This window comes from Cricetulus griseus, chromosome X, assembly GCF_003668045.3.
Source record: "Cricetulus griseus strain 17A/GY chromosome X, alternate assembly CriGri-PICRH-1.0, whole genome shotgun sequence".
NCBI classification, from domain to species: Eukaryota; Metazoa; Chordata; class Mammalia; order Rodentia; family Cricetidae; genus Cricetulus; species Cricetulus griseus.
This window is the reverse complement of record NC_048604.1, coordinates 73,537,136-73,549,017: the sequence shown is the minus strand read 5'-3', so window position 1 is coordinate 73,549,017 and position 11,882 is coordinate 73,537,136. Positions and strand designations below refer to the sequence as shown.

The 11,882-nt window shown below is 40.9% G+C and overlaps 1 protein-coding gene across 1 annotated transcript; it reads left to right on the top strand.

Moving 5' to 3' along the window:
- Positions 1-288: 288 nt before the first annotated feature.
- Positions 289-3,744, top strand: LOC100752539 (probable G-protein coupled receptor 83). Its single transcript, XM_035450106.1, has 4 exons — positions 289-759; positions 1,351-1,476; positions 2,579-2,712; positions 3,096-3,744. Exons 1-4 carry the CDS (start codon positions 289-291, stop codon positions 3,742-3,744), a joined length of 1,380 nt encoding a protein of 459 aa, XP_035305997.1.
- The last annotated feature ends 8,138 nt before the right edge of the window (positions 3,745-11,882 follow it).

The following is an 11,882-nucleotide window of genomic DNA, read 5'->3' as shown; positions in this document are numbered from 1 at the left end:
CACTCTCCAGGAAGAGCCTTTGCAGACAGCCTGCCCTGTGCTCAGCTGCCCAGCTCTGCGCACTTGCCCACCCTGAGCAGGTCCAGTCTTTTCTTTTTTGCTGGTTCCTGGTATTTCTCCCCTCTCCCTCCTCCAGACACCTTGGAGAATACCTTATCAGCTTAGAGCTCCAGGGCACTGAATAGATTGCCTGTCTTGTCTGTCCACGGCCTCCACTTGCCCTCTCCTTCTTTGAGAAGCTTTTGAGCAAGTAGTTTAGGGACTTCACGGTCCACTAAAGGCACTGGGATGGATGCCCCAACCACAGAAGTGCCCGAAGGGGCTTTCCAGAGCCCTGACACCATGGGCTATGGGGACGAGCTGACTCCAGAAGCTCTGAGTGTACCTAGTGGTTTTGATGACTTGATCACCTCCACCACCTCCCAGGTGCTTCAGGCTGCCTCCAATGCGGCATCTGCGGTGGGGCATGCTGGCCGAAACGGTGTTCTGTCCAAGTTGGCAGACCACATGCCAAACTCGGGTGACCTGGCTGACACTTCAGGTCCTCTAGATTTGGAAATTGTATCCCAGGATGAGCAGGTGCAATTCTGGTTAGTGGTAGGGTACACCATAGTGGTCTTTGCTGCCATCATAGGCAACTGGGTCTTAAACCATATAATTATGAAGTACAAGAAGGTACACACTGCCACCGGCCTCTTCGTTGTCAACATTTCTGTGACCAACATGATGCTCGCTCTTCTCAGCTCTCCCTTCACTATGGTAAGCTGGGGTTCTGAGGAGGGTAGCCTGGGGAACAGGGAAGAACTAAAGTAAAACTTTGTATTTGCAACAATGAATGGTGTGTGGTTGGAGGGAGGGGGAGCTAGAAAGGGCTGGTTTGGTTTGGAGAACATTTTTCTTTGGAAATAGAAAAGAAGCTGGGAAATATTGAAAAGAGCTTGGAAATGTGTTTGGAAGACTGGCAGGATAGTTGTTGCGTCGCTGAATTAATCCCTTGCCATGGCAGAGGCTGAGAGAGTATTAGGCTGCCCAGGGAGGCAGTGGGACCTGTTGCCAGTGAGTTTGGGGATAATGTGTGAATCCAAGTGTTGTCATAAAGATTAACCCTGTTTCTCTACCTTTCCAATGTTGTGCATGAACTTGGAGAGTGTTAACTCATGCCAGGATGCTGTGTAGGAGAAAATGAGATGAGCATGATAACTGGAGTGTAAAAAATATTTCATTGTTTACTGAGAGAGTGACACCAGCAGTTTGATGAAGCAAGGAGACTTTTATTTGTGTTTTGGGGCTTTTGAGAGGGATGGACACAGGGCTGAGTTCCTGTGCATCACCAAACCTTTTCTCCTACAGGTGCGCTATCTGTGCAATTCCTTGGTGTTTGGAAAGATGACATGTCACCTCAGTCGCTTTGCCCAGTACTCATGTGCCTATGTTACTGTGATGAGCATGGCTGCTATTTCCCTGGATCGACATCGGGTATGTGCCTCCCAGATCTTGCCAAAGATAGTCTTCCCTTAGATGTATGGAGACGAGTAAGGTCACAAGCAATCTACAAAGTTTTCCAAGTTCTGAAGTCTATATATGTGCTTACATGTGAATTGGTGAGATTGAAGGATGGTGAAATACAGAATGTCACTAAATGAAATCTAATAAAAATGCTACCATCTCTTCTGTGGTGCTATGGGGATAGAGATATGGCAATAAACACATGATCTATGTTCTTGGGAAAACATTTCCTGTTTGCTGCATTGCAGGACTGGTCAAAGGAAGGAAGGGGGCAGACATAAGTGAATGTGGATGTAGTATAGGAGGATCTCACTAAGGGTTTAATTGGGAAGGTGGGGGTGAAGTCTATGAGGAAGGGATGAGGAATTAAGTGAGTTTATGAACAGAGCTGAGCAATAAACTGCTAGGAGGAAGATTGAAGTCAATTGCAAGGAAGTGAGGCAAGGGATAAGAAGGTGTGGGCATTGCATGGTTAATATTTTGAAGGGAGACAGAAAATGAGTGGTATGGGAAAACCAAAGTATTGAAGGCTATGTGGTTAGATCCAGATAAGAGAAATTATAGAATAATCTAAATGACAAAAGATAGGAGATAGTAGGGAACAAAGGAGAGAGGAAGAAAAGAGTGGCTATGGAGGAATCAAGATGGGAGGGGTTAGGAGGGTGTGGGAGGGGATGGGAGGGGTGGGGGGAATGGGAGGGGATGAGAAAGGTCATGGCATAAGCCAGGTAGAAGGATAGATAAGGGAACCTGTAGGGTACTTTTCCACCCATTAGAAGGTTAAGGAAAAAAAATCAGTCATACTACTGGACATCTGTTTACTTTCTCCACAGAACTGCAGACAGAGAAAACAGGAGCTTTGAAGTCAGACCACTTGAATTCCTGACTTCTTCAAATGTATCAGTGCTGTAATCTCACAAGCAAAATGCCATATACATGTCAAATGAATTAGTCCACAAAACACATTACCCCCCACATACTAAGTCTTTGTACCCTTTTACCAAAACAGCAGTTTGTTGATGTCTAACTTTAATTTGAGTTGTTAAGTTGGGTGGGGTGCTTTTCTTTCCAGGTGATGCTATATCCTTTGAAGTCCCGGATTAGTCCCATGCAAGGCAATGTTTGCATCATTATCATCTGGATTGTGAGCACCTGTGCTGCTTTGCCACATGCCGTTTACCAGAAGCTTTCCCAGGTGGAAATTGGGTAAGAGGAATATGGGGTGACATGATTGCTGTTATTCTAGCAACCCTAGGCCTTGCAAGCCAGAAGAAATGATTTAGGAATTAGGGGCTAGAATAACACATTTCAAAACATAGGTAGAAAAATAAAATTTTCTAAGCTGTAATTTGTCATTATTTCCCTAAAACTCTTGTGGTGGTGGGTTACAATTTCCATCTTTGGGGCCATGGTGTTCCTATAGGTACACGAGAAGCCTGGATCAATTGAATCCCCATCCTCCTGGTTTTATGCTCAGTACACACATAACACAAAACAGTAAACACCTGTCAACCTTAAGAGCTAATTGCCTAATTGCCTTCAGGGAAAGACTAAATCATCGGTTTTGATTTCTCTCTCTCATAACTTAGAAACACAACTGAGGAATCTGCCTGCCTCCCCAGTTTCCCATATACTTCAGAATCTACATGGAAATACCTTGACCTAGGCACCTTTCTGCTTTTCTTCATGTTGCCTTTGCTGGTGTTGGTGGCTGTCTATGGTCATGCGGCCAAAAAGCTGTGGATCCATGATGCTGTTGATGACATCAACATCCACACTTATATCTGCCAGCGTGGGAAGAAGAAGCAGACCCTAAAGATGCTGATGATAGTGGTGCTTCTCTATACAATCTGCTGGCTCCCCCTCAATCTGTACCTGGTGCTGCTATCCAGTGAATCCATCTCAAGCCACAATGGTCTCTACTTTTTCCTCCACTGGCTAGCAATTAGCAGCTCCTGCTACAATCCCTACATCTATTGTTGGCTCAGTGATAGCTTCCGTATTGAAGTGCAGAAGGTCATCATGGAAATCCAAAAGAAGCTGCTAGATAAAATCAGCCGCCTCCGGGGAGAACATCGCCGACTGAGTTCTGTATCTCATACCCACCCCCCTGTCTATGTGGATACCAACCCAGGAGTGCCCAAATTCCCACGGTTCAAAGATTTTGATGAGTTGCCCAGTCCCCCTCCCTCCCCAGCAGTGGAAATCTCCTTTCTCCATGCAGTGCCTAGAGTTTAAGCTGCCCAGACCGCGATTGACTATCATTCTCAAAATCTAAGGTATGATAGGATCAAAATAATTAGAATTCATTACTGTCTCATGTGTTTTCATAGAAGGAAGGGCATAGTCTTGGGGGGGTGAGAGTCATGTGAACCAACCGATGTTTTACTAAGTTGAATTTCCTTTTCTCTGGTTTTATACATACTCCTCTTTTCTGTTTTTGTTCTTCTCTCCAAACTGAATACACTGAGACCATTTGATCATCAGATATTTCTCTGCCTTTCAAAGGAAAATTCTTCTTTACTTGGGGTTTTTAAAACTTCATCTCTGTTTCTGCCCCCCAGCCTCTTTTTATGAGTACCACCCAGATACTGTGCTTGTCTACAGATAACGAAGCTCCTAGATATTATTATTTATATTTTTATTTAGCTGTACACAAGCCTGGTTTAATTACTGTGTTCCCATGGAAATGCTAGGAGACTGAGGTATCCTTTCTGAAATTTCATTGGATGCTCTGGGAACTCGAAGCACCTTGTAGGGGCAAGTTCTTGTCATATCTTCTCTTCTGTGATAGTGAGGATGGGAAGTGTTACAGATGCCCAGAAACAGATAAGGCAGTGAAATGATTCACCCCATGTAATCAGAGTTATTTTCCCAGGTTGCTGCACAAAACTTTGGTGTTAAGCTTCTGTCTGAATGGAGAAAGAATTGAAGTGTCCAGGTTTACATTTCAAAATCCCAAACCTCCTCCGTGTTTCTGACTACACATTTAGTTTCATACTTTGTTTTGTGTAAATTTGTACTCTCTACTTTTGTCTTTCTTTTTCTAGAAAAAGAGAAAATATAATGTACTTACTGTTCTTTTAATTATCCTCATTTCTTTAGCTTATGGACAATTTCAACTCAGCAGAAGAGAGGAGGAGGAGGAAGAAGAGATATCTCATCCTGTCACTGCCATTCTTCGGAGATAATGCGGTTAAGGTTCTTTGAACAGCATTCATGGTTGCATGTATCAAGTTGATACCAGGATGAGAATTGGACTTGTGGTTCTCCTCATTTTCCTCTCTTCTTCTTTGCCTCCTCTGCAGTATCCTTGTCCTTCCCTTGGTCTCTCCCAACCCCTTCCTAGCCTTTGTCCACCTCCTCCTCCTTGCTCCTGTTGCACCTTCTACTCATCCTTTTCCTTTTTCACGTCCTCCTCTACTTCCATTTCTTTCTCCACTATTATCTTTTTTCTTCTTTTAAAAATCTTCTTAATAATGACAAGTTATCCAGTCTTTACTGAGATATCTCCTGGATGGTAAGGTATGATGGACAGGTTTCTAGGCTCAAGAAATGAGGTAATGAGAGTCAGCTTCCAGCTACTCAGTTTTCACTTAGTGAAAAGATGTGGTGGGGTTTGGAGTTCAGAACTTCAAACATTTCTAGTAAATTACCATACTTGCCATAGTGCTGTGTCCCTTTTAAGATCAAGGACAAATTGGAAGAAAAGACCTAGTTGAAGTTTCAACTCAGTTTCATTCCATTGTCTCTTTTATGAGTCCTTTTTATCCTTTTAATTTAATCCTGTCCTATCATTAATACCCCAATTGCAAAACAATGAACTTGTACTACTTAAGTACAAGAGTAAATATTTGTAGTAGCTTTAGGCTGAAAACATGACTGTGTCTTCTATTATACCCATTATAAACTGCCAACCCACCTGTGATTTTTTGGCTTCAGCTGCTTTGGAGATTATTAGTCTTTGTGAGTAGTGAGCTCTGCTTGTGTATTTTCCATCATGCAATGTAAATACTTCTTATTATCTTAAGGACAGAAATCTGTATTTACTTTTCATTTGTATTTGATAGAATAGATATTTCCCAGGATAATGGACTGTCTGCTTATGGTTCTGCCCCCCCACATGGAGAAGGCAAAGTTAAATTTTGCTTGAGTACCCCTTGATTCTTAGAAGCATTGTACCTAGCTCTGATAGCCTTCTCCAGTTTAAACATAGGAGAAATTTGGGTAAAAGGGCTATCATTGTAATTTAAATGAAAATTGTGCTTTGTGCATTAACCTAACGTTCTATTCTTCTTAAGAAAGCACTTCCCCTTCTCCATCCCCATCCCTATTCTGTACAAAGAATCAAACTCCTTTCATTCCCCAGTAAGGTTTGGAATATGGAACGGACCATGCTTGACAGATAATCCAGCTTCAAGGTTTACTGCTGACTTGGCTGGAAACTCGACAGATCCAGAACGTTATACAACAGGTTTGGTGATGTATGGATGTTAGAAGAATTGGGCAGATGAATAGTTTCAACTTCATGTGGGCCTTTGTTTAGATGTTTTTCAGCAGCACCTAATCTGAATTCAGTACCCAGCCAAGTCTGAGGGTGCTACAATTGTAAGAAGTTTCTGGATGAAGGGCTCATTTGGTTGGAACATGGTGCTAATGAGCTCTAGATCCTAGGCTCTAACCCATGTGCAGCCATTTAGCTCTGTGGGTTCGGGCATGGTGCTAAAGAACTGTGGTCACATGGTTTCTAAACCGCATGTGTGTCCTTTTACATAGACTGCACCACTCACCCTAGGAAGCCTTTTTCTGAACAAAGGTTATCACCCACCTGGAAGGCCCAGCAAAACTGTTGTGTAAATATTATTTCAAAATCTGTTTTCAATTCTGGAGACAACAGTTTATAGTATATCCCTTACTGGCTGTGTGTTAGCAGTGTCACATTACTAGAAAGACATCACTTTTGAAATTTCCAAATGAACAGAGAGTGTACCAGAAGTGACAGACAAGAGAAATTGCTAGATTCTCCCCATTGACAAATTCAAATGCATATATTACATGTGTTAAATGCCAAGAAACTGTATCTTGGTACAAATTAGGACATTTGGAGAAATGCTTTAGTAAGAGCAAGATCTACATGTAGGCTGTCTGATATTTAACCTTAAAAGGACAATTTTTGAGTGGGGGGATTCCTCTTGTGTCCTAGATATCCTGGATGATGGTAATCATGTTTTTGTCACTGTACATGTGATATATTCTTTCTCATGTGTTTTGATCTGACAATCTCTTTCACTGTAAATTCCTGTATATCTTCTAAGTTAAGGTATCTTTCCACACTATTGCACAAAGTTCTACAAATGCATATATATATATATATATACTAACATAAATATGTAAGTGCACACATACACCAACACACACAGTATAGCATGTTAGCACAGTAAGCTGTCACAACTTCGTTGTTTCTAAAGACTCTCAACATCTCTAGACTCTGAGGCAAAGGTTCACAGATGGACACACTATTGTCATCTGGTGCACATTGGGAAAGAAAGGAAAAATACCTGGGATAAACCATCTGAGAGTAAAATGAAGTTGTTTATTCTAATGCTTCTTATTCACAGACTTTTATGTGTCTATTTCAAACTTATTCCCCTTGTATCAGTGATAGTGCTATATCGTGTATGTGATTATGACTTTGTATTCTAATTCTTGAAGTAAGATCTTATGATAGTTATCAGTAAGTGTTCATTTTCAAGATTTCATTCCATATTGCACAACTAAAGATGGTTGGGGGATTATATAAAGTTTCAGCTTTGAATATGGACTTCCTGCAAACATTTAGAGTAAGCTCCATACTAAAGGAAAGAAGAGCCTTATCTGTCTTCTCAAGGTGCACATGGAGGAAACAGTGTAGATTACCCTGGTGAAAATTTCCTGACATAATATAGTCAGGCCCCAGTAAAAGTGTCTGTGTTCAGATTTATGAAAATGCATTTATGTTAATTGGATTAGTTGAAATGTAGCATCTGGAATGAATTTCTTGTTCTTTTGTGATGAGACCTGCCAGTTTATTTTTATAGAAAGATCATAGAAGGCACCAAATAGAGAGATACTGTGGCTCATGGCTTTTGATTTGTAGGGTTTTATAGGTGGCAAGTCTGTATTAAAAGTGGGGAAACTGAATAGTGTACCTGTAACTATAGACAAGAGGCTGCCAATGCTTTTGCACCTGCAACTTCATTCAGAAGAAAGTTTGTGTAAAAATCCCCCAGAATAAGAAAATTTAAACATAAAAAATAGAAATGAAAAGCATCTATAGAGTAGTTAGTGAAATTTCATCCATCACCTTGATGTGCAACCCCCCTCCCCCATGGAATGGAACTGAACTTTATTATACCTTAATGCTTTCAGCTTTTCAGCTTTGCTCACAAGCTCTTTGGAAGTATGGACTATATCCTAGGCAGTGTACATAGGCACATGCAACACTTGCTCTTTGATTCAAGCCTACTAGTGATACTGACTGTATGGAACTGAAGCCTTCTGGGAGAAAGACTGATGCTGTCAAATTCTACTCAAATGACAGAAGAAATAAGGCTCCCTGAAGTGATATTGATGAATTACCCCTTCACAAAGGGAAAGAAAGAAATCGTACCGTTCTACAACAGGAGAATGAACATTATTCCTATCAATGTGCTTGTTACTTACTTACTTGTAGCTGTTGCTTTAAATGCTATCTACTAATGTTGTTATTTCTCTCTACTCTAATTTAATGTTTGACTATGTACCCTATATCAGTGAGAGGAGGTGTCAAAGGGAAAGGGGATAATGTTGTTGCAGGGGCATGTAAGTAGTAGTAGATTAAAACATATATATTTACATAAATATATACTAAATAAAGCTATTCGTTCAAAGCACCCCTGATCTCTCTTCTTGTAGATCTAATGGGAAAAGGAAAAAGGATGGGGGGAGTCAGTTGGGTTGGTGGATATTTGTGGGCCACATTGGTTCATTAGCTAAAGTCAACATTTAAATCTTTCTATTTGATCAACATATAGGCATTAAAGTATAAATGGATGGGTGAGGGTATAACATAAAAGCAAATCCTCTTATGTCTTCTATGGAAAAGCTTTGGGGGTGAACAAAGGAGACAATTTGTCCTTGGAAAAAGTGCACAACCCACCCCAAATCAATAGACACTCAAAATTCTGGTTTGGGAACCAGAAAATTATGCTGCCATATCAGAAGGTAGGAATGACTAGATGAAAAGAGTACCAGCGTGGAGGCGTCAAAGCTACAATACTCCACAGAGGGAATATGCCCCACCTGGTAAAGTCAAATCCAGATTTTGAGAAGTTCATTATTCCTCTAAGTCACTGGTTCTCCACATGTGGGTTGTGACGCCTTTGAGGTTATAATGACCCTTTCACAGTTGTTGCATATCAGATATCCTGTATATAAGATGTTTACTTTCACAACAGTAGTAAAATTAAACTTATGGAGTAGCAACAAAAATAATTTCATGGTTAGGGGTCACCACAACATGAGGAACTGTATTAAAGGGTCACAGCATTACGAAGTTTGAGAAGCACTGTTCTAAGTATATTTTGCTTGCGGTGTCACTGTAACTCATCACACTAGCCCTTAGAGATGGTCAGATACTCTTCTGTGTGCTCGGATTCTTTAAGACTCATTAGTCTCAAGCAAAGACCTAGCCTTTCTCAGGTACATTAGAGAACAACAACCGAAGAATAAACTCGTAGGACCCAAAAGCCATAAACTCACTTTAATAAATTCCAAGGTCTTATATTTTTGGCTTCTGCCAAATTCTATCCCGGGGCTACCAATTCTGTTTATTTTCTTCACATATTGGCTCTTTTAGATCCTGTTTGGTTTCCAATTACATACAGAAAGGAAGGACATGGCTTTTGATGGATGAGGATGTGGGGAGGATCTGGGAAGAATTGAGAGAGGGGGGACTATAATCAGAATATAACAGATGAAAACAGTATGTGTCAGTAAAAAATTTGAGTTCATATGATTTTTCAAAGATTATTTTTGATTTAAGTGTATGTGTTTGTGTCTGTGTGTGGGTTTGTGCAGATGAATGTAGTGCAAAGGAGGGCAGAAGAAGGTTTTGGATAGGTAGCTGTGAGTTGCTTGTAAGTGGAGCCAGGGCTCTTAACTGCTGAGCCATCTCTTCAGCCTCATGGTAGTTAATTTTAAATGTCTATTTCCTGAAACCAGAATAACCTCAGAAGAGGACCCGAATAAGGACCTGTTATCTAGATCAGGTTGGCCTATAGCAAATGGCCTTGCTTGTTAATAGGGGTGAGAAGACCCACACTGAATATAGGCATTACCAATTCATAGTCTGCCTGGAACTGTATGAGAGAAGAAAGCTAGCTGACCATTAGCAGCAAGCAAACAGGCAGCCTGAGTGTATTTGTTTTCCTCTGCTCTTGACAGTGAATGTGGTGTGACCTGCTGTCTCAAGTTTCTGCATTTGTGACCTCCAGCAACAATGGACTATAACCTTGAATTTTAAGCCAAATTAACTTTTCCCTACCCCATGTTGCTTTTTGTCGGAATACTTTATCACAGGAAAAGAAATGAAACTAGAACAGATTAATAACATCAAAGTCTATATCTAGTTCCACTTATTTAGCTTTACCATCATTCCCCAATCCCATAGCCTCTGTCTCTCTGCCTTTTTTTACTTGAAGATTATTATTTATTTTCTGCCGCTATAATAAAATACTTGATAAAATCAACCTATGAAGAAAATATAACTCATGAAAATAAAGCTTATAACTTTGAATGCCTGACAAGTCAAATGTTAAAGTGTAGGTTCCGGCAAGGACTACACTACAGCTATTGGATGGTAGAGAGTGTGGACAGAAATGATCACAACTCAATCACGGAAGCAGAGGGTGAGAGAGAAACCTATGCCTTTAATAACCAGTCTCTGGTGAGAACTACAATTGAATCACAGGAGAGCTAACTTAAATCATTCTGAAGGCAATAACTCTAATAGGATCTAGAGGGCTTCCACCAGGCCCTACCTCTTTAGTATCCCTTTACCTGGGCCCTACCCCTTAAATACCATGAACCCTGGGAACCTATGAGGGTTACCCAAACTATATTGAAACTGCAAGCATATTGAATTTTTATATATGCCTATACCAATACATCTGCTATATAAGTCAACATATATAATATTTTCCAATTTCTAATATGCTCTGACTTCATAGTCTCCTAACACAGAATTTCTTAAACTTTTCCTACTCATGACAGCTTTTCACCTGAGAATTTTTTACCTATTTATGTTGGGTATATAGGAATACAAATTAAGTATGGAAACAAGATTTTACTGATAAAATATGTATGTGTTTACATTTGAACTACTGTTTGGCTGTTGCACATTCAGAAACTTTTCAGTATTACAACATTTTTCACGATCCCAATATTTACCTTGTGGCAATATATGGAGCTACCACCTAGTTTAAGATATTTTCATTTTGATTCCAGCCAGGGAAGCAACTAGGCTAATTGCAGGTATTCACTTCTTCTCTGCTCCTCCACATCAAATCCCCCAGTATTATTGCAGTTCTGCAGCAGACCACCTGCTGCGGCATCTTCTCATCCAACTCCCCTATCTCCTGTAGATCACACAGATCCCCCCCCTCCAAACTTCCCTCCTCACATCCCTCACTTTATCCCAGGCTCCAACTCCAACACACATTCCTTGGGAACCCATAAGCTACTCAGGTCAGTGAATCAGGCATCCTAACTGTGGATCTTCACCATTCCCCCATCTCCACCAAATCCAAACCTCCAGTCTATCCCCTTCTCCATAGCAAAGCACCTACTGCAATTTCCCTCTCATTTTTTGCTCCATATCTATCAAATCACACAGAATTTCTCCTCCAACCATCATTCCCACAGATCCTGCTATTCCAAAACTCAGTTCAAGCTGGGCATCCCCTGGGAACCCACCTGAGAGACAAACAAGTAGGGCAGCAAAGCAGGTAGGCAACATTCATATCTTTAATCTCACTTTTTTCCTCTATATACAATCCCCAGAGTCTTCCTCAGCTCTGTACCATACCACTTGCTGCTGTCTCTCCTCTCTATACATAAACACTCCCAGGGAACTAAGCAGATCCTGGCAGAACACCCTGCTTCCTTCTTTCTGTGGACTCCCTTGGCACCCATCTCCTAGTCCATCCCCACTGATAAGTATCAGATCCTAATACCTAGGAACACATTTTATCTGGAACCCCCAGTGAATATACTTATCAGGGTCCCAGGAAAATTTCCTACCAGGCAACAATAGCCACCACACTCTCCTAAGAGACAAAGAGGACAACAGAAATCAT